The sequence below is a fragment of the Chenopodium quinoa genome, unplaced genomic scaffold (assembly GCF_001683475.1).
Source record: "Chenopodium quinoa cultivar QQ74 unplaced genomic scaffold, ASM168347v1, whole genome shotgun sequence".
Classification (NCBI taxonomy): domain Eukaryota; kingdom Viridiplantae; phylum Streptophyta; class Magnoliopsida; order Caryophyllales; family Amaranthaceae; genus Chenopodium; species Chenopodium quinoa.
In genome coordinates this window covers 467-18,895 of record NW_018742550.1, presented here as the reverse complement: position 1 = coordinate 18,895, position 18,429 = coordinate 467, and the positions used below count along the sequence as shown (strand labels likewise).

The 18,429-nt window shown below is 35.4% G+C and overlaps 2 protein-coding genes and 2 pseudogenes across 2 annotated transcripts; 1 reads left to right on the top strand and 3 right to left on the bottom strand.

Annotated features, from left to right (window-relative positions):
- The first annotated feature begins 287 nt into the window (after nt 1-287).
- LOC110720241 lies at nt 288-758 on the top strand. The gene has a single exon (XM_021899243.1). It carries the CDS (start codon nt 288-290, stop codon nt 756-758), a length of 471 nt encoding a protein of 156 aa, XP_021754935.1.
- Nucleotides 759-2,793: 2,035 nt separating this feature from the next.
- LOC110720240 (sugar transport protein 7-like) lies at nt 2,794-6,426 on the bottom strand. Its single transcript, XM_021899242.1, has 4 exons — nt 6,009-6,426; nt 4,467-4,786; nt 3,558-4,184; nt 2,794-3,374 (listed from the first exon to the last, which is right to left on the bottom strand). Exons 1-4 carry the CDS (start codon nt 6,151-6,153, stop codon nt 2,943-2,945), a joined length of 1,524 nt encoding a protein of 507 aa, XP_021754934.1. The 5' UTR covers nt 6,154-6,426; the 3' UTR covers nt 2,794-2,942.
- A 1,541-nt stretch (nt 6,427-7,967) lies between these two features.
- Nucleotides 7,968-13,186, bottom strand: LOC110720239 (annotated as a pseudogene).
- Nucleotides 13,187-14,447: 1,261 nt separating this feature from the next.
- On the bottom strand, nt 14,448-17,143 carry LOC110720238 (annotated as a pseudogene).
- Nucleotides 17,144-18,429: the final 1,286 nt, after the last annotated feature.

Below are 18,429 nucleotides of genomic sequence, written 5' to 3'. Positions count from 1 at the left end.
ATTCATTAGTTGAAGAATAGAAGTGTTGGCTAATTCGATAACACGCGTAAGAAGACACGTCAGCCAAAATAGATATCGTAAACTAGGCCAATGATAGCGCGCGTGATGAAAAAATCGTGAAGAAGGCGGTTGTTATGGAAAATTTAAAAAAGGAAACTGAACTCGAAATAAAATCATAACATCGCCTATAAATAACCTAATTCTCCTTGATAAATCTGCTCCTGAATTAAAATTAAATCAACCAAAAGACCTTCTCTTCTTTCTTCTCTCTAACCTCTCCTTTAAAAATGGCAACAGCGGCGATTCTTCTACCTCCCAGCTTAATCCAAGATCAATTCTCCTCTCGCCGTTTCCGAAACACCAACCCTAACCCTAGAAATCACAACTCTCTTCGTTCTCATCGTCGCAAAAGAAGTCCTTCCGACGGAAATCGCCGACCTAATCTTGATTCTCTCTCTTCATCGCCGCCATTAAAGACGCCTGTCTTGGGCCAGGTCAAGATCCTCAAGAGAGGCGAAGAATTAAAGGCAAGAGTGCTGTTCGGCGGAGAAAATCTTGATTTAGGGTTACAGATGTGCTCCACAAATCGATTAGGTCCAGATCCGGATGTTGTACAGAATCAAATTAGGGTTCCGGATCTTTACGCTGGTACTACTTCCATGGTTTCTTCTCCTCACCCTAGCGCGCTCCCTTTCCCGGCGAGTTTGGTCCGGAAAAGCGAGGCGGAGAATAATCTCAGAAAGTTGCTCAAGATTTGATTACACCGTCCAAGAATTACGAATTCGATTTGAGGTAGTTGCTCAGAATTTGATGCCAACAAGATGTAGTTGATCCGTCGTCGGTGTTCTATGGTTTCCTTGATATTTTTTACAGAAGGAAATCATAGCTTAGGTACTCTAAATGTTTTTTAGTAGCAGAATTATGGCAGTTTATTGTAATATACGAGTAATGTTCTATGTTGGAGGTAGGGTAATACTAGGGTTCTTGGGCAGAAGTTGTTTAGTTGTTATGGAGTAGGATATGATGATCAATTGTCAAGTTTAGAAGAAATAACACTATCTTTATATGTATTTCGTTCACGTATTGGAATAAAAGTTGTATGCTTCTTTCTTAAAGAAGGCTTCAATTCAATCTTTTACAATCTATCATGCTGTATATTGTTCGCGTTATCTAGTTTTGCTTGTTGTCATTGAACATAATCACCTGCAAGTTTCAACTGCTCAAGTGGCTCTAATCAATGAGGATTAGATATGGTAATGAGGATTAGATATGGTAAAGTTTTTGGATCGGCACATATGATGTTATAATTAAGATCATGTTGGATGAATCTTTTTTTTTTCCAGCTTTTGAATTGTATCATATTTGAATATGGCGATAGTGCATATTGGTCTGTGGATTGTTGCAGGTGTTCATGATTCATGTCAGTGCTCTATAGATTTACAGAGCATACCAATATAACATCTGCAATTACTCAAGATATTGTGTGATGATATTGTGTGATCTCTGATGGTTAGATTGTGTAGTGGTAAAAGGATTTGGTATTGATGCCCTTTTATTTCTTGCCGCATAACTAATCTTGAAAGACCAGTTATAGGAGAGTGGGTGTAGCAGAGGCATTAGGCGCCTTTACCATCCTTCTTGAGTAGCAGAGAGTTGTTAGAAGCAAACATTCACTTTGATGAAGGTTTGTTTATTATTTTATTGCAATCTCTTCTGCTTGTCATTGTCCTTTTAGCTACCGATACTTGAATTTTGTACATGCCATTCTCTATTTTGTGTGATTGGTGATTGGAGCTAGAGGAAGATCTTTGATGAGATATGTATCTAGCTTGATTGCGGTACCTGAATAAGTTCTTTAAATGTCATGAACCTCATTTGTTTATTTTTACATTCACAGAGTAATGAAACCATGGTGCATTCTGGTTTCATTATTCAATTTTGGACGGCTTTGATGAATCATTTAAAACCATACCATTTTCCCCAGCAGGTGTACTGAGTCTTACAGGTTGCAATGGAGCCATGGAGGTATGATTTCATTTATTCCAGTTTCTACAAAATCGATATGATAGTGTCTCTCTATGTGGTGATGCAATTGACAATGTCTCAGCTGCTATGCTGTGTCACTTCTTTGTAATTTTCATGTTTCTTTGTCTAAAATGTGTCCCAATTGTCATTAAGGGAACAAGATGTCAAGATACCTTTCTTTTTAATACGGCGATATGTTTTGAGATATATTCTTTCTTTGTGAAGAGGGAAGTATTTCAATGAGCTTTCTGTTATTGCTGATTTATTTCCTGAAGCGAATATCCAACATTATTTCGAGGTGAAGGTAGGCAAATAGCTGAACTCTTTTGGTAGGCAAATTAATGAGCAAATTTGACTTTTGTTGTGACTTGTGAAGTTGTGAGTACCATCACACACATAATTTGTGAAATTTACAACAGGGTAATTTACTTTTGTATCTATTTTATTTTTTTGATTATATATGTATTTTTTTTATGGAGAATGTCTCTATAGGAAGGATGTAAGTTTTGTGCATTTAGACCTTCTTAGGGTCAAGAATATGTGTTATAATTTCATACTGTCACATTACAACTTTATGCTTATGTTGAGAAAGCAATGGTTAATAGTGATTTTATCTTGAAAGTTTTGTGCTGAAATTGCACTCCACATTACCACATAGATGTGAAAGATTACAAATTTTAATTTTATTTGATTATTTTTTATTGGAAAGGAATAAACTGTGATTTTGAAGATGTAGATACTTAGGCTATAGCAATTGCGGGAAAGATGTTCAGGCCTAATGCTCTCATTTCATATTATGTATATGTATCCAAGCCTCTCTTGTATGAGTACACACAAAAATTATCAGGGCCAGAAAAAAGCAAGTATAAATACATTCTACAACAGCTATGCAGTTGTGTTAGCAGCACCTATTCAACTTAGCTACCATTAATTACAGACTCCTGGGGCATTATCCTCTTCCAAAACCAATGCTTTTGCCATAAAAGGATCATCTCTTCAATCGGTACATTCTTAGTCTCAGGCAAGAACAAGAGTACAAATATGGTCATGACGGTAACCCAGCCAGCGAAGAACAAGAAAATCCCGAATTTGAGGTGGCATAGCAGATATAGGAAAGACTGTGCAATTATGAAAGTAAACAGAAGATTGACTGCTACTGTTATACTCTGCCCTGCTGATCTGGTTTCCAGCGGAAATATCTCACTAGGGACGGTCCATCCTAGGGGTCCCCATGACCACCCAAAGGCCAGCACAAAGAGGCATATCACAATCACCACTATAATGGAATAGCCCTTTGATAGTTCCCCTGCTGTTCCTAATTTTATTCCCAAGATAATTGCCACAATAACCTGTTTGATGATGCAAGTTAGTAACAATTGTTGTAGTGTATGATGAAGACAATATGTTCAGACATCTTCAATATAAGTAAAGAATATTATGCTAAAAGTTATAGAATTTATTCTAAGTCATAATTTCATAATTTACTGAAGTCTAACTCTACAATTGTTTTCAGGGAATTCATAAAGGCTTACTTGACAAGTGATCATCGTTATTCCTCCACTGATAAGCAGCGCCCGTCTTCCTAGTCGATCAACAGCTGCAATGGAAATCAATGTCGAGGAAGCAAGCACAGCTCCTGTTAGAGCTGAGGAATAAAGAGAGGCGTTTGCAGCAAATCCCATACTCTGAAATAGCACAGGAGCATAAAACAGAATAGAATTTATTCCTGTAAGGATCTGAAATGTTGGCATGAAGATGGCCATAATCAGCTGTGGCCTGTTCCTCCGCTGTAAGATGTTTCTGAAAGGGTGCTTAATTGACTTGGCAAACTCACTCGCTTCAACCATGTCCTGATACTCTGCAGAAACATTCTCTGTCCCTCTGATCCTTTCTAGAACCTTGCGCCCTCTCTCAGTCAATCCTCTTTCGATCAAGCTGCTGGGTGTCTCAGGGACAAGTATTCCTCCGATTGTCATCAAAGTTGCTGGAAGTGCTGCTAGGCCAAGTGATAGCCTCCATCCCCATGGTTCGAGTTTTGATGTTCCATAGTTGATCATGTTTGCTGTGAAAATCCCTAGGGTGGTTGCTAATTGGAACATCATGTTCACACCCCCTCGTATATGTGTTGGTGCCATTTCAGACAAATAAAGAGGAACTGCCTGAAAGCAAATGATTGAATTCGAGTCATACTTTTGCATGCCATGGACCGATGGTAAGTAAGTGAGAGTATAAATTTTTGTCAGGATGCTTTGCTCTATGCCCTATAAAGCCAATTTATATACTAGTATAACACTCTTAATGTGCTGTTGTATCTCACAAAATCTTCCATTTGGCTTAAGTTAAGAAGTAATATATTTTCAATATAAATATTTACAAGCTGGCTATAATTTTGTGGGAAGCAACCAGTTTACAAAGATAAATAGGAAAACAAGGGAGTGAACCTGATTTCCAAATCCGATGCCAAATCCAAGCATGATTCGGCCCAAGAGAAGCATGGCAAGGTTGAGTGCTGCAGCATTAAGAGCAGCCCCAACAAGGAAGAAAAGGCCACCACATATAATGGTAATCTTGCGGCCATAGTTTCTGGTAACATTGGAGGCAACCAAAGAGGCAACCAAGCCAGCTAGGTAGAGTGAAGAAGTGAAAGCAGCAAGGCCCTGATCATTGAATTTGCAATAGTTGTTTTCAAGGGCATGTTTCTTCTTCACGTATACCCCATGAAAGAAATGGTTTAGAAATCCATCCATGGATGTCACTCCACCTAAAGTTTCCACAAATGAACATATTTTAACAACCGATACAAAATAAACCAAGTTGTAGATATGACGACCCATTGAGGTTGCTACATGAGTTCACAATTTACAAGTAAATGGACTATGTCATTTTGTTTATAATTAGAGTTATGCTAAAATGAACTTCATATTCTAATTTAGTATTAGTATTATAATTTTTTTTGGAAAAATATATATGCAACCTTATAAGAAGCTAAAAATGGAAAGAAAAGACAATAATAAACATTTATTAACCGATTTGCTCGTAAATTGTCGATAAATTTTCAACTTAATACTGAAAAAGGAAGTATTATTAATGCTTATATGCAGCCATTTTATTTTTCTACAATGTTTGATTTTTTTTTTTTTTTACATTTTTATAACAAATCCAAATTATTTGAACTTTGATGTTCAAGCTAAAGCATATAATTTGATGCTTGTATTTGTTTTAAAAAAAACAATAAAGAATAATAGTTATGTCCAAAATAAGAAATTAGTAGAATTATCAAGTTTTTCTTTGTAAGTGTAATAATATGAGTTGATGAATTTAATGATGTTGCTAATGATATATGGATAAGATAAGCTTCTAGAAACTTAGTCATGTAATGTACTCCATCCGTACCTAAATTACATTCGTAATTCTATCATTTATTCCACACATAATAGATAGAAGTAGGAATGTAATTTAGGGACAGAGTGAGTAATGTAAAGTGTGTTATTACTAATTAATTATATTTTGTTAATTGAGTTGTAACATATGACAAAGCCCACCCTGAAATTGATAAATAAGTACGGAACAACTTTATTTTTAGAGTGGTTGACGAGAAAAGGCACTCCAACAAACTCTGAGTTAATAATTACCAAAAAGGTGTTAGATCAGACATGATGAGAGCAAAATAAATGGAGAAAAACATGTACTCATCTGCTATTAATTTACATAATTGTGTTTTATTATGGTGTTATGAAAAAATAACTAAATATAAGTGGTACAGTTAATTAAGACCCAAATAATTAGGCAGGATGCACGTTGTTCTTGTATCTGTAATATATACAAGTATTGGCTAAGTTAGATCCAATAAGTTAATTTGAAGCTTCAATAATTCTGGATTAATGTACTGTATCATCATCATTATCATAAATAATGACAGTAAGGTTTGATTATTGTCGTCAAATTTTCCAATAAAAAAAAAAAAACAAAGGAAGAAAAGAGACCTGAAATGCCAATGTCATAACCAAATAAGGAACCACCGGTAGCAGCAACAATACAAGCAATGATAACATAAGAAGTGACTTTTCCCTTGTAATCCTTTGCTCTCTCCTTGGCCACTCCCACCGCTCCCATCGATCCTCCTGCCATATTGCTGCGTTCTTTTTCTTTATGAATTTGAATGATATATATATAATTATATGTATCTCTCTGTTTCTCTGTTGTAATATGTATATATGTGAGCAACTTAATAAGAAACAAACAAACAAATAAGAGATGAGAAAATAGGAGGACAGGAGAGAATAGAAGAGGAAGGTTGGTGGTAGGCAAGTGATAGAATTGAATTGAATGGGTTCGTTCTAGTATTTGTTTATAATTATTTCCTTAATTGCCTGTCTTTATCCGATCCTTACTCATTAATTACTCCTAAATCACAACCCCAAGTTTCTTGTTATTATCTTCGGACATCATTTTTACTTAACTACACTAGCTAACTAACAAAATAATGACTAACTACATAATCATACATATATCTGCAAGGGTAAATGTTTTTAATAGGATAAAGTACAGCTAATAGTCAAATCTTTTTTACCATTTGTAGTTATATTAATCTAGATTATGGATGAGTGTGTATACATCCATAGTCATATCATCGTCTTTATTTATATCCACAACAAAATTTAAATTACAGCTAATGTACTATTTTAAGAGTAGAATCCTATTGTTTTTGTAGTAGTTTTGCCGTAATATTTTCAATATACTGGAAAATGACATTAATAAATAGAAAATCGTGTAAGCTTGTCTTGCCTTTGAACTTTAGTGATTAAAAGAAGCAATACTCATTTTCTTTTAGATTTTAAATTAGCTAATACAAGTATTTGTTTTTATTATAAAAACAAGAGTTTTTGGTGTCAAATTGCTAACAAGAAGTATAATATTGGTGGTCAGAAGTCTTTGTTTCTACCCAATAATTACTTGATCAATTAGATTGTCTGGCCATATAGGGTATGGGATGCAATTATTTTTTACCTAAGATATAGAATATTCATTAAAAAGAAATTAAATGAATATCAACTGAAAAACAAAATAGCAGAAAAATGAATGTAACTCCATAAATCATCATAAAACCTTAAATCTGCCAACCTAACTGACGTGTTAATAGGGTTAGAAATTAGAATGATAAAGAAAAGTCAAAGAAAGAAAAATAAACAATAGGCCAATAGCAGATTGAAGATGCCGTAAACAAAGAATTTAAGTTTCAACGGAGTAAGTCCTAAGTCGAGCTAATCAATTTTTTTCTAACGTACGTGCGCAATACTCAGCCACATTGTCAACTTAAATTTGTTCATACTTCATACCAAGTACAGTACATAGTTTTATAACATGCCAAGTTTCTCTAATCTCTTACTTAAATAGCATGGAGTAAAGTCCTTAATTTTTACCACGGATTATTTTTTTAGGTGTTTACAGAGCCGCAAGGGCAGGTGATAAGAATCGATCTCAAAACTCTCTTAATTTTTACTATTTGGTGTATTTATTAATGCGATGGAACTAGTCAATTGAGATAATAATATGGTATTATTGGTGTACAATACAGAGTATATTATCTTAGTATTAATTAGTATGATTATATGAGATGATTTTACTATTTTACCTAGAATAACTTAAATGACTAATTATTCTTTCAACTTGTGTTTAATTTTACATTATAATCCTTTTTTTAACTACACATTAGCGTAACCATAAAATTAAACTAGATCATCACCTCTAAATGTAAAGGAGCCTAATTTACTTGATTACTAATCTATAAGCATATGCACAAACTGGCACTTTTGCACCAACACTTAAGTTGGTCAACCAACAATGATATTTAAATACAATTTGAAATACGAAGTAAAATATTAGAAATTCATATTTGTCTTTCTTGCTAATTTCAAATACTTTAATTCCTAATTGGATGAGAATGATTGAAATTAATTTTCAAAAGTTAAATTAGGAATTGAAGCACTACAGGATTGGAGAATGGTTACATGATCCTAGGATGATCATCTAAGCCAGCACAGTTTGTTGGACTAAGGACAGATAATATAATAGAATAGAGAAATCTATAACATATAATTTGCCACTATTCACTAAATTTGAATAAGAAATCTACTGGTATATGTAATACGAGGTACAAGTCCCTGCATAAGATAACAAGTATATGAGACTGTAAAAAATGCCCTCAATTCTAGATGATTTTGTGAAGTAATTAAGGGCGGCGCATCATTTACATAATCACGCTACACTAAATCCTTCCTCTATAGACGAGTATTCTGCCAAATCAGAACACTGATATGGCAATGAAGTGGAGGAGGTCATTGGTCGCGATAAGACAGTGCAAGATGCTACAATATGTTTAATGTTTAACTCAGAATGGCACTCAAGAAACCCCTGTAACAAAATACAACATAAAAAAGTAAGTATCAAGGGGCTTACAAAAACAAACTTTATGTTAAATATCGCGCTATCCTCTGATCTTACCAAAAACCAGACGAATTCTTCAGTTCTCTGCAACACAACAATGAGAATTAATCAGCCAATGTGACCGGGATATTGCAAAATATAATACGAATTATGTACTAAGTTGAATCATCAAATTTAAATGTTACTCTTTATTTTCAGACAAATTCAGTGTTACCTTGGCTTCCCTAAGAATGCATTGTTAATGTCATCAGAAGTTGGCTTCTTCTCAAATGTGGACAGCATGACATACTTTTCTTTTCCAGGAGCTTCGTCTACCCTCTTGTACACTTCATATGGGAAGGGGTACGACATTCTGTGGAATTAACATGTTCATATGATTTTCTTGCTCCACATAATGCAAAATTTTTTGGCAAAGAACATGAACTTGGTTTTCTGATTTAGTTCAAAATTCAAAATGACAAGTTCATGGCAAAAATACCTGAGAGCACCCATGATTGGGTACTGAGTTCCTGCATAGTAGAGAAGCCGAAAGGAGTAGCAATTCTCAAATGACTCGGCATACTCCAATCTCTTATCACGACCCATTGTCTTTGAAGAACAGAATAGTGAAAATTTAAGATTTTGATAAATAATAAGCAAAAAGAAACAGATTTTAAAAAAGAGAGGTCTTTTTAATTACCTGCATGATGCCACTTGAGCCAGGCAAGTCCTGCATCAGAAGAGGGGAATCAATGGTAATTATAGCAAACTCTTAGCTTGAAAAGTATCCTCTCAAGAACATGCAATATGTATATGGCATTAGGAAATTAAACCTTGAGACGCGGATTTATGAGAATAACTGGACGACTCCCTGCAGCATCAGTCATAGCTCTCAAATCCTGCAAAGGAATATCATCAGACAATTATAACAGATCATTTTAGGGACAGGATGATACCATGGGGCATTGAATTTAATATTAGAAATTTATGGAAAATGAAGGTCCTTACATCAATGATACAATTTCCAAAAGCATTCTGAGGAGCCACTAGAATAAACATGTCATCCTGTTCATCAACCTCATTGCCACCTACAAGTTATCCATGTTATAAATCATTGAACTTACAAACATCATATAAGTGGGAGCAAGGAGGGTTACTGAGACGGTTTGTTGCAACTCCAGATAACAGTGAATTATATGTTCATAAAAACTAATTTTGATGTTGCTAATACCTATGGAACCTATGTTGATGAAAGTCCCTTTGGCCTCATAATCACCCCAGTCCATGAACTCTAAAATCTTTCGAGTGCCTGCCAACTGTAATGGCATTCCTGCCAATGCACCTTCACCCATTGATCCTTGGACACAAACCTAAGTATAGGTGAATGTTAGAAAAAGGATTAGAACAAGAGAGATTATAAAATGAGTGGTTGAAAGCAAACCAACCTTCACTCGTTTTCCATCATCAGCAAATGAAAGGGCTATGACTCGAACAAGCTCCATCAGAGTCCCAATTCTATAAACATCCTACAAAATCACATAAATATGATCAATTTTCACAGTTTAAAAAAGATGCTTAGAAAGAAACTTGCTTACCGTGGATGGGTCCAGCTCTGGAATACTGATCTCCACCTGTCAGAATTAAAGATAGAATTCAGGAAAAACCATAGTTTAGTAACTTAACCATTATCATCAATTGAAGTTCAAGGGAGAAAATAAGAGGTCATTGGTCAGAATTTCAATATAATTTAGAAAGTGCACACATTGTTTTCTGGTTTTCTTAAAGTTGTAGAATGAAAGGGATTGGACAAAACAACTTTCCTTCAGCCTCCTTTTTCCATCTTTTACAGCTCTCAGTGTAGCTTGCAGCACATCTTCATAGAAATATTCTCTGATTTCTCTGGAATGTGGAATATTATTTAACCTTGTAGGGATTCCTCTCCACTTATCCTGTAAAAGGCTAAACTAAGGGATCAAATGTAACAGATAAGTTCAAACATGGGGTTAATCTATTCCTTGTATTCTTATTACCTAAAAGAGGGGAGAGATGATGAGGGATAAAACTTTCAGAGCATTTTACCTTGTTTGGAGTTGCAAGATTAGAATTGCTGCTCTTAGTTACTGCATTTCCTGCATGAAAATGCTCCATGACTGTTTAAATAATTCTCCAGTGTTAAATTGAAACAGCAATCAGCTCACACGACTGATACATGTCACGATGAAGTTGAATCATTAAGGTAGCACTCATAATACATATTTTGTAACCTTAAGTTTCACCCTCGAAACTGATAATAATAAGTGAGAAGCTTTTGCTGGGACATAGAAATCACTGCTGTGAAAAAGAGAATCAAGATCTCACCTGTGGTGGCAGCCTTCAGTTTTTCATCCTTTACTTTGTTCAATAAAGAATTTATTTCTCCAAAAACTACTTCTTTTAGGCGATTCCATCAATCTAAATTTCCCAAACATAACTTAGATAAACTTCAGTACAGAAAGCTCTTAGCTTTGAGCAGAGAAGAAAAATTACATGATATCAGTAATTGAGGGTACCTTTTTTCACTATATTCATATATGTTGTTAAGACTGCCTCCACATTTCTTTTTATATATCTCCAGACGAGATATCACTGGAAAGGGAATTCATAAGTCTGTTGGTATAGTGAAGAGTGAAGTAGATAATATTAACTACAAAGACAAACTTTGGCACACACTAGGTCCATTCCTAAAGAGTAAAATCAGTAGATATTCCTCCTCAATGTGCCGAACAGAACAATTAAATCAGTGTGAAATTCGTGCATACTTGTCAACGTTATTTTTATTAAGGAGGTGAGGTAGGCATTATAGACACTCACAATTTAGGATCTCCAAATTTTGTTATATATTACATGGTACCTAATTTCACCTCAAAGCACAATGCCAGCAAGGGTACATACTCCAATATGGAAATGGACACTTATAACTTATATGCTACAAACCTTGTGAATGCTAGGAGGTTTTATTTTTTTTGGACACAATTTACTACAAAAAAAATGAGTGATGGCCTTTATCATTCATATAATGAAAAAAAGGCAAGATTGATTTTTTTTTTTTCTGTAAGCTCTCTAACAAAATTCATGTGATATCTCAAATATACCTGTGAGAGTTACACTGCATGAATCAAGACAGATGAAGATGATTATAAGTTAGAATTCCCCCCTGTGAATCAAATTAGGTATAGTATAATCACAAACCAAACTCCTTAAAACTTAACAGCAATGTATACTTTGTCATGACTAACTACCTTCAATAAGATGATTGAAACTGACAAATTGAGATGTTTCATATTAATAAGAGATGCAATGGGTAAAGGTGCATACTTTTTCCTCAGTGTCATCAGGGCGAGTGACAAGTCTTTCTTTAATTTCCTCTGTTTCAGGAGGAAAATTGTTTATGTGATAGATCTTCCCTGTCACAGGATCAAGCCGTCTGCCAACACATCTGTTGATCAGAATTTCGTCAGGAACCTGAGTATCAGGAACCAAATCTGTGTAAACTTTCTCTTCTATCTTATGTGTTAACAACAACTTGTCATTAGTAATATTAAATACTAATCTGCATGAGACAGAATCTAGTGTTTGGCCTATTTAAGGAATCATTCTTAAAAGATGATGATCTTGTTAGGATAGTATGGCGCAAAGCTATACCTCAAGCACAATATAAACATCTGGTCTTGATTCCCAATTCTTCAAGACTCTGAGCCTGAGCTGAGGTCCGTGGATACCCGTCCAGAAGCCAACCTTTCTCCTTTGCATCTTGAAGGGAAAGCCGCGTTCTAACCATCTATCAACAAGTGTAATGATTTCTCTTCTCTAAATAACAAGTTATAACTCAGGTAAAAATCCAAGACTTAAAAAATTGGAATAAAAGCATATACAGCTGTGACAATTTCGTCGGGGACTAGGCGGCCTGTGTTCATATACTCTTTTGCTTTGATCCCAATTTCTGTGGCAGCTGCCACTTCTGCCCTCAGGAGGTCTCCAGTGGATATATGAACCAGTCCAAACTATAAATGAAACAACCATTTAAAAAATGTATTCTGAAGTTAAGATCATGTATGTTAACAACAATAATATATATATAAAATGAATAAAACATACCCGCAACCCATTAAAAAAAAAAATCAGTGAAATCGATTTGAATGTCCATCAAAGTTGCAAAAATAATTATTTTTTCAGACAGATGCTTTAAGAACGGAGGCAGGAATATGATTCACCTTTTGGACAATCAATTCGCATTGGGTTCCTTTACCAGAAGCTGGTGCTCCCGAAATCATAACCTTAAGAGGCTCATTGATGGCGCAATTCACCTGCAACTTCTGTAAGAGGCATACAAAAAGAGTCAACATGATGAAAAGCTACTCAAATGTCAGTGAGCAACTAAAAAACTAAGAAAAGCTGCAAATTCTGACCTTTTGGATGCATTTCTTAGGAGTAGGCTCATGTCGGAAACGAAGATTTCGAAGAGGAAGAGAGGTTAAAATAGAAGAAACAGAGAAGGAAAGAGAAAGGTGGGAAGGGGAGGAAGAAGTACAAGTATAGAAGAGGGAAGAGAAAGAAGAAGAAGAAAGAAGAAGAAGATGGAGTTTGACAAGTAGTAATTCTTGTAGCATCCAAGTGAGAAGCACAGGGTAATGATTTCAGCAACATAGCTAATCAATCACCAACTCACAATACATTTGGCTATGGTGTTTTACTCAATAAAAAAGAGGGTGGGGACAGAAGAGGAGGATAGCTATATAGGAGTGGCTAAAATTAACTGAAAACGACCACAAGATAATTTAACTGTTTATACTTTGTTTTATCCTATCCATGATATTTTATTACTGTTATCAAGCAGCCTTAATAACAGAAAATTAACCCTTAAACCAAGAGGCTGTTTGAGTCTGCTTAGCGATAATTACCTCTCACTCTCTCTCACTTATCGCGTGAATTAAAGCACTAACCCCAACCCCAGACCGCTACTTCCAATGAAATTTGAACAAAAATGGAAGGTAAGAATGTAAGATTATCACCATCCAACTCTAACATAACTCTAACATAGTAAAGTTGCAAAAAATATGAAACGGAGGTAGTATTTTTTGGTCCCACATAATTTGAAAAGAACACATTAATCAATCCATATAATGCAAAGATGCTGCAATTATCCCACAATCATTCACTCCTGAGCTTGATTAATTTAAATTCGTTGCAATAATATTTGCCTTCTCAAGCTAACAGTCAAATAGAATTATTCACTGACTCTCTCATCTGCTGATGATATGACTCCAACTTCCCAATCACAGTTGAGTGCAATTAATCATTGTAGGTTGCGAGCTTGCAACTTGCAAGTCTAACTTACTTTTTTCAATAGGTAGAAAGTCTTAAAGCAAGTTTGGCTTGCAAGTTACTGCATATGATAAATTAGGAATTAGATACATATCATTCTCTTTTTTTGTTGGACAAATTCAATCTGATTAATTTACAAGCTTTTGACCAGTACTGATTATTTCACATTGCAGAATCGAAAACTAGAATTGTACGCGCTCCACAACTTACAATCTCAAGCAGTAATAGTAAATGCCAAACCTAATTTACTTTGTATTCAGCCAACAACATTCAAATTCAATACCAGGAATTCTAGTGCATCTTCTCTACCATACTTGATCATAAGTTCCAGTGAGTATTAGATACAATTTGTTTTATTTTCAAGCAAATGATAGCTAGAATATTGCTAATTGAGTAATTGGTGATGGATCCATTTATAGCTTAGCACTTCAATTGTCCACCATAGTACAGCACAGCACATTATGCACGTCCACACGTCAGAGCACGAGACATGCACGCTTGTGGAAGCACACAATAGCAAGAGTAGGGTAATGGAGACAACAACACATTAATTGACATAGAATTGTCCCAACATGTGTATCAGCTATAGCTTCATACGTAGACCCGGCATATGAGACAAATACGATCATACAACAGAATTTAAAACAAAAACAACTCAACTTCCTCATTTCTATTAAATTTCAAGTTCAAATACATGGAAGTGTCCCATGTTATGCTAGATGAAGCAAAATAGACCCTAAATATGCAAGGAAACTATGTAAATTCATGCAGGTATCTCCATGTAATTAAAAAAATCAAACTTAAGGTTATTATTACAATCTTCCATCAAATTACCTAGAAATTTAGTAAATCTGAAAAGGGTAATATGACTAGTATCTATTAAAGGAGCAGTTTGAACATCCATCTTTCACCAGGAAAGAGACCCCTACAAAATCTGCAAGAAACCTTGAAATGGCATGACAAATTGCTTCAATCCAGCTTCACTGAGGAAAAAGTAGTGAACAAACCAGAATGAGGAGAGAATCCAACAGTTCCGTGACTAACATGATGGCCAAAACCATGAAGAGCGAATATCCCAAGTAGAGAGTAGCAGACACAGGTCCACTCAAGCTCTTGAGGTCAAATATGAGGTAGTTGATGGAGTACAGGAAAATGTATATGGCCACTGAACCAGAGGCAAAGAAAGACTTCCACCACCATTTCCAGTCCTCAACACAGAGATGCATGTATGTTAGAACAAGTGAGACTTCAGCACACACAACGACAAGGAGGATCAGAACAATGAAGAGAAACCCAAAAACGTAGTAAACTCTGCCCATCCAAAGGCTAGACATGATGAAGAAAAGCTCAATGAAGAGGGTTCCAAATGGAAGGGTACCAGCACCGAGGACTAACAACCATGAAGGGTATTTCTGAGGTGGAATTTCCCGGGGAATTTGATTAGTTCGCACAGGGTACTCAATGTGAGGGGCCTTTGCGCCAAAGTAACCACCAATTAAGGTGAGAGGAACAGAGATGCAAAACCAGAGCAATATAAGGATAACATAGAGAGAGAATGGATTGCTCCTGTGCTATGACTTCCCCACAACAAGAAATTCAAGAAGGTCAATATCAAAAAGGCAATACCTGGGAAAAAGCAAGCAGCCTTCCAAGAGACAGAAACCCATCCTTTGTGATCCCCACAACCAATAGTCCTCCACAATCGAACAGCCACATACCCAGCAGCAATACCAAGAACCAAGTAGAAAAACACCATACCTGTAAGAAGAGTTCCCCTAGATGCAGGTGACATAAATCCTAGAGCAGCAAACATAATTGTCACAACACCCATCCCAAGAAGTTGAATACCATCACCAACCATAACACAGAGCAATGATGGATAGCTAGGAGCCCGGAAGACATCACCAACCACAAGTTTCCATCCGGACAATTCCTCATTCATCTGAGCTTGAGCCTCCTTATCTAATTCCTCATAACGAGTAAGATCTCGGCGAACAGTCCTCAAAAAGATCACAAGAACAATACCAGCAAGGAAAGTGATCACCATCAAGGAGTTGAGGATAGAAAACCAATGAACCTTGGAACCTTCCATTTTCAAGTAAGCATCCCATCTAGATGGCCACTTAATATCACTTTCCACAAATGAGACCTCATAAGTGAAAGCAATAGGTTGACTTTCCTTAATTGCCATTGACACGGTTGCAGGATCACAATTAATCTTCCCAGGGTACTTATCATACATCTTAGAATCCTTAATCGCATTCATGTCATGCTGAACACTGCAGGGCACAACCTCAAAACCAACAACCATGTAACCAGGCTCTCCAGATCCACCAACACCATTGCCTCCAGGGATCATCTCAGCAGCATCGCCGTACCCATCACACGAGCCACATTGGTTTCCTCGTACTTACGAACAAGAACAGTAAGCTTCAAATGATTGAATACATAATAAGCATCTTGCACCTTAATCCCAACAGGATAACCCGTCCACCTCAGCAAGAAATTATCTCTCTTGGTGTAACGAATGGCGGGGAGATTATCAAGGATCAAGTTAACCTGATACATCTCATCAATCCTCTTCTTCAAGAGCTTAAACTCATCAGCAGAAAGAGGGCTAGTTTTACACATAAAGATCTCAGTCTCATTTGTGTACATCTTAAACCTATAAGGTGAGTTCTCAATCCTATCACCCATAAGAAGCTCACCAAGATTCTCAGCACTATCTTTAACACCCTCTTGGGGTTTACAAAAGGGTAAGCTGTAGTAACTAAACGGCATTTCAGTATCAATTGAGGTCAGAGAGTTCACCTTCACTGAAAGTGTATCCCCAACTCCATACTTGTGAGGGTAACTACCAGGGAGATAAAACCCATTTCCAGATTCAAATATCAAGCAAATCACAACTACCCAGATCATTGATTTACCTAAAGATCCCATATTTCGTCGGATCTGGCAGACCCAGATCAGAAATTGGAACTAATTAATCAAAATTGATAAGGGTTTTCGTAAGCAGCGAGATTAGGGATTCGAGATCTAATGATGTAAACCCTAAAATGAAATCCTAGGTCACGATCAGATCAATAAAGTCTAAGCAAAGGAAAGAAAGCAATAGAGATTTGGAGAAGAAAGAAATGCAGGAGAAAATAACAGATCTAACTGACCTTTAGACAGATTGAAATTTGACAGCAATGCACCGACGAGGGAATGAAGGAAGAAATGTTAAGAGAAACATGCGAATTTTCTCAATACAATTCGCAGAGATGAGATGAGAGAGAGATAGAGAAAGAGAGAGAGCGAGGGAGAGTCAGTCGGGGCGCAGTTTATAACGTAAGTCTTTGCATCTTTGATCCACCGACGTGTTTCACATTCTAGGACTTGTTTCGACTTGGACAATTACTTAAATGTCCTCATTTTCTTTAGTAGATCCAAGGGCATCTTGGGGAAAATTGATCTTCATTCACCGATCTTCATTTTCTACTGGTTATTATATCGAGTATATACATTTGGATGCACCGTACACCCAACTAACCTAAGAGCAAGATTAGTGCAGTCTCATCTTAAGACTTTAATCCATTGTCACAACAGTTATTTAGATTAAATTTAATTATTTTTCTAATTTATAATTATGTTAAGACCCCTTAAGACTTGATAAAATTAATCTCTTCAATTGCTCAAACTCATTACATATAAATTAAATTATTAAAGTTTTTTAAAAATAAAATAAAAAAATTGAGTGTGAAATTGAGTCTAAAATTGAGTCTTGAAATTTCAAGACTCTGCTTTAGATTTTATTAAGACAAACTTCATAAATGCTTAATATTAATAAAGTCTTGTCTTAAGACCGCAAAATTAGAAAATGATAATGTCATCTAGAATCTTAAGACCTATGGCTAATCTTGCTCTGAGGTTGGTTTTTGTTCTTTATTTGGTTATTATATGAAAAACAATCATAAAAATGATAACAAAATACTCATGAATATACAATGCACCGGGGTGTGTATAACAATATCTCATATAATTATCCTGTTCTAATCAATGAGCTTGAGAATAGTTTTGAGAAAAATGGTCCTTTTTTTTTGTCCACATTTTCTATAAAAACAAAATATATACATACAACTATACAAGTATAGAAGGGCTAATAGTTCATAGCTTTTTACAAATTTTTTGTTTCTTTTTTAACAATTTTGATGACATTGACCTTAAAAAGATAGTCCACCTTTTATTATTGTATTAAGAAAGTTGATAACCACCGTGTGAGTTGGGTCTTATGCATGGTTTAAAACTTTTAAATAAATACTATGATGTTTTCCAATAAAAAAAAAAAAAAAAACTTTGAAGTAAAAGTAATTAACACAATGCTAGTTTGATTACAAATTTAAAGGGATTTTGGGTTAGGACGATTTTTATAAGGCAAAAGCTACTGAACGCTCCGGGGGTGTTGGATAAACTAGCTAAAAGTAAAAGATTAAATTAAAATTAACATTAATTATATTGATCGACGCGTGATTTTGTCATGCTTTTCCAAATTAATACCATTTTAAGTAATATTTTAAATGTTTATCCAACGTCCCGGGGGCGTTCGTTAGTAAAATCCTTTTTATAATACATATTATAATA

What these genes read in the sequence shown, in the direction of transcription:
- LOC110720241 (XM_021899243.1), top strand. Translation starts at nt 288, where the DNA reads ATGGCAACAGCGGCGATTCTTCTACCTCCCAGCTTAATCCAAGATCAA.
- LOC110720240 (XM_021899242.1), bottom strand. Translation starts at nt 6,153, where the DNA reads ATGGCAGGAGGATCGATGGGAGCGGTGGGAGTGGCCAAGGAGAGAGCA. An exon ending in GCATCGGATTTGGAAATCAG is followed by an intron (nt 4,185 to 4,466) that starts GTTCACTCCCTT and finishes ATTTGCTTTCAG; the next exon opens with GCAGTTCCTCTTTATTTGTC. An exon ending in TAACGATGATCACTTGTCAA is followed by an intron (nt 3,375 to 3,557) that starts GTAAGCCTTTAT and finishes ATCATCAAACAG; the next exon opens with GTTATTGTGGCAATTATCTT.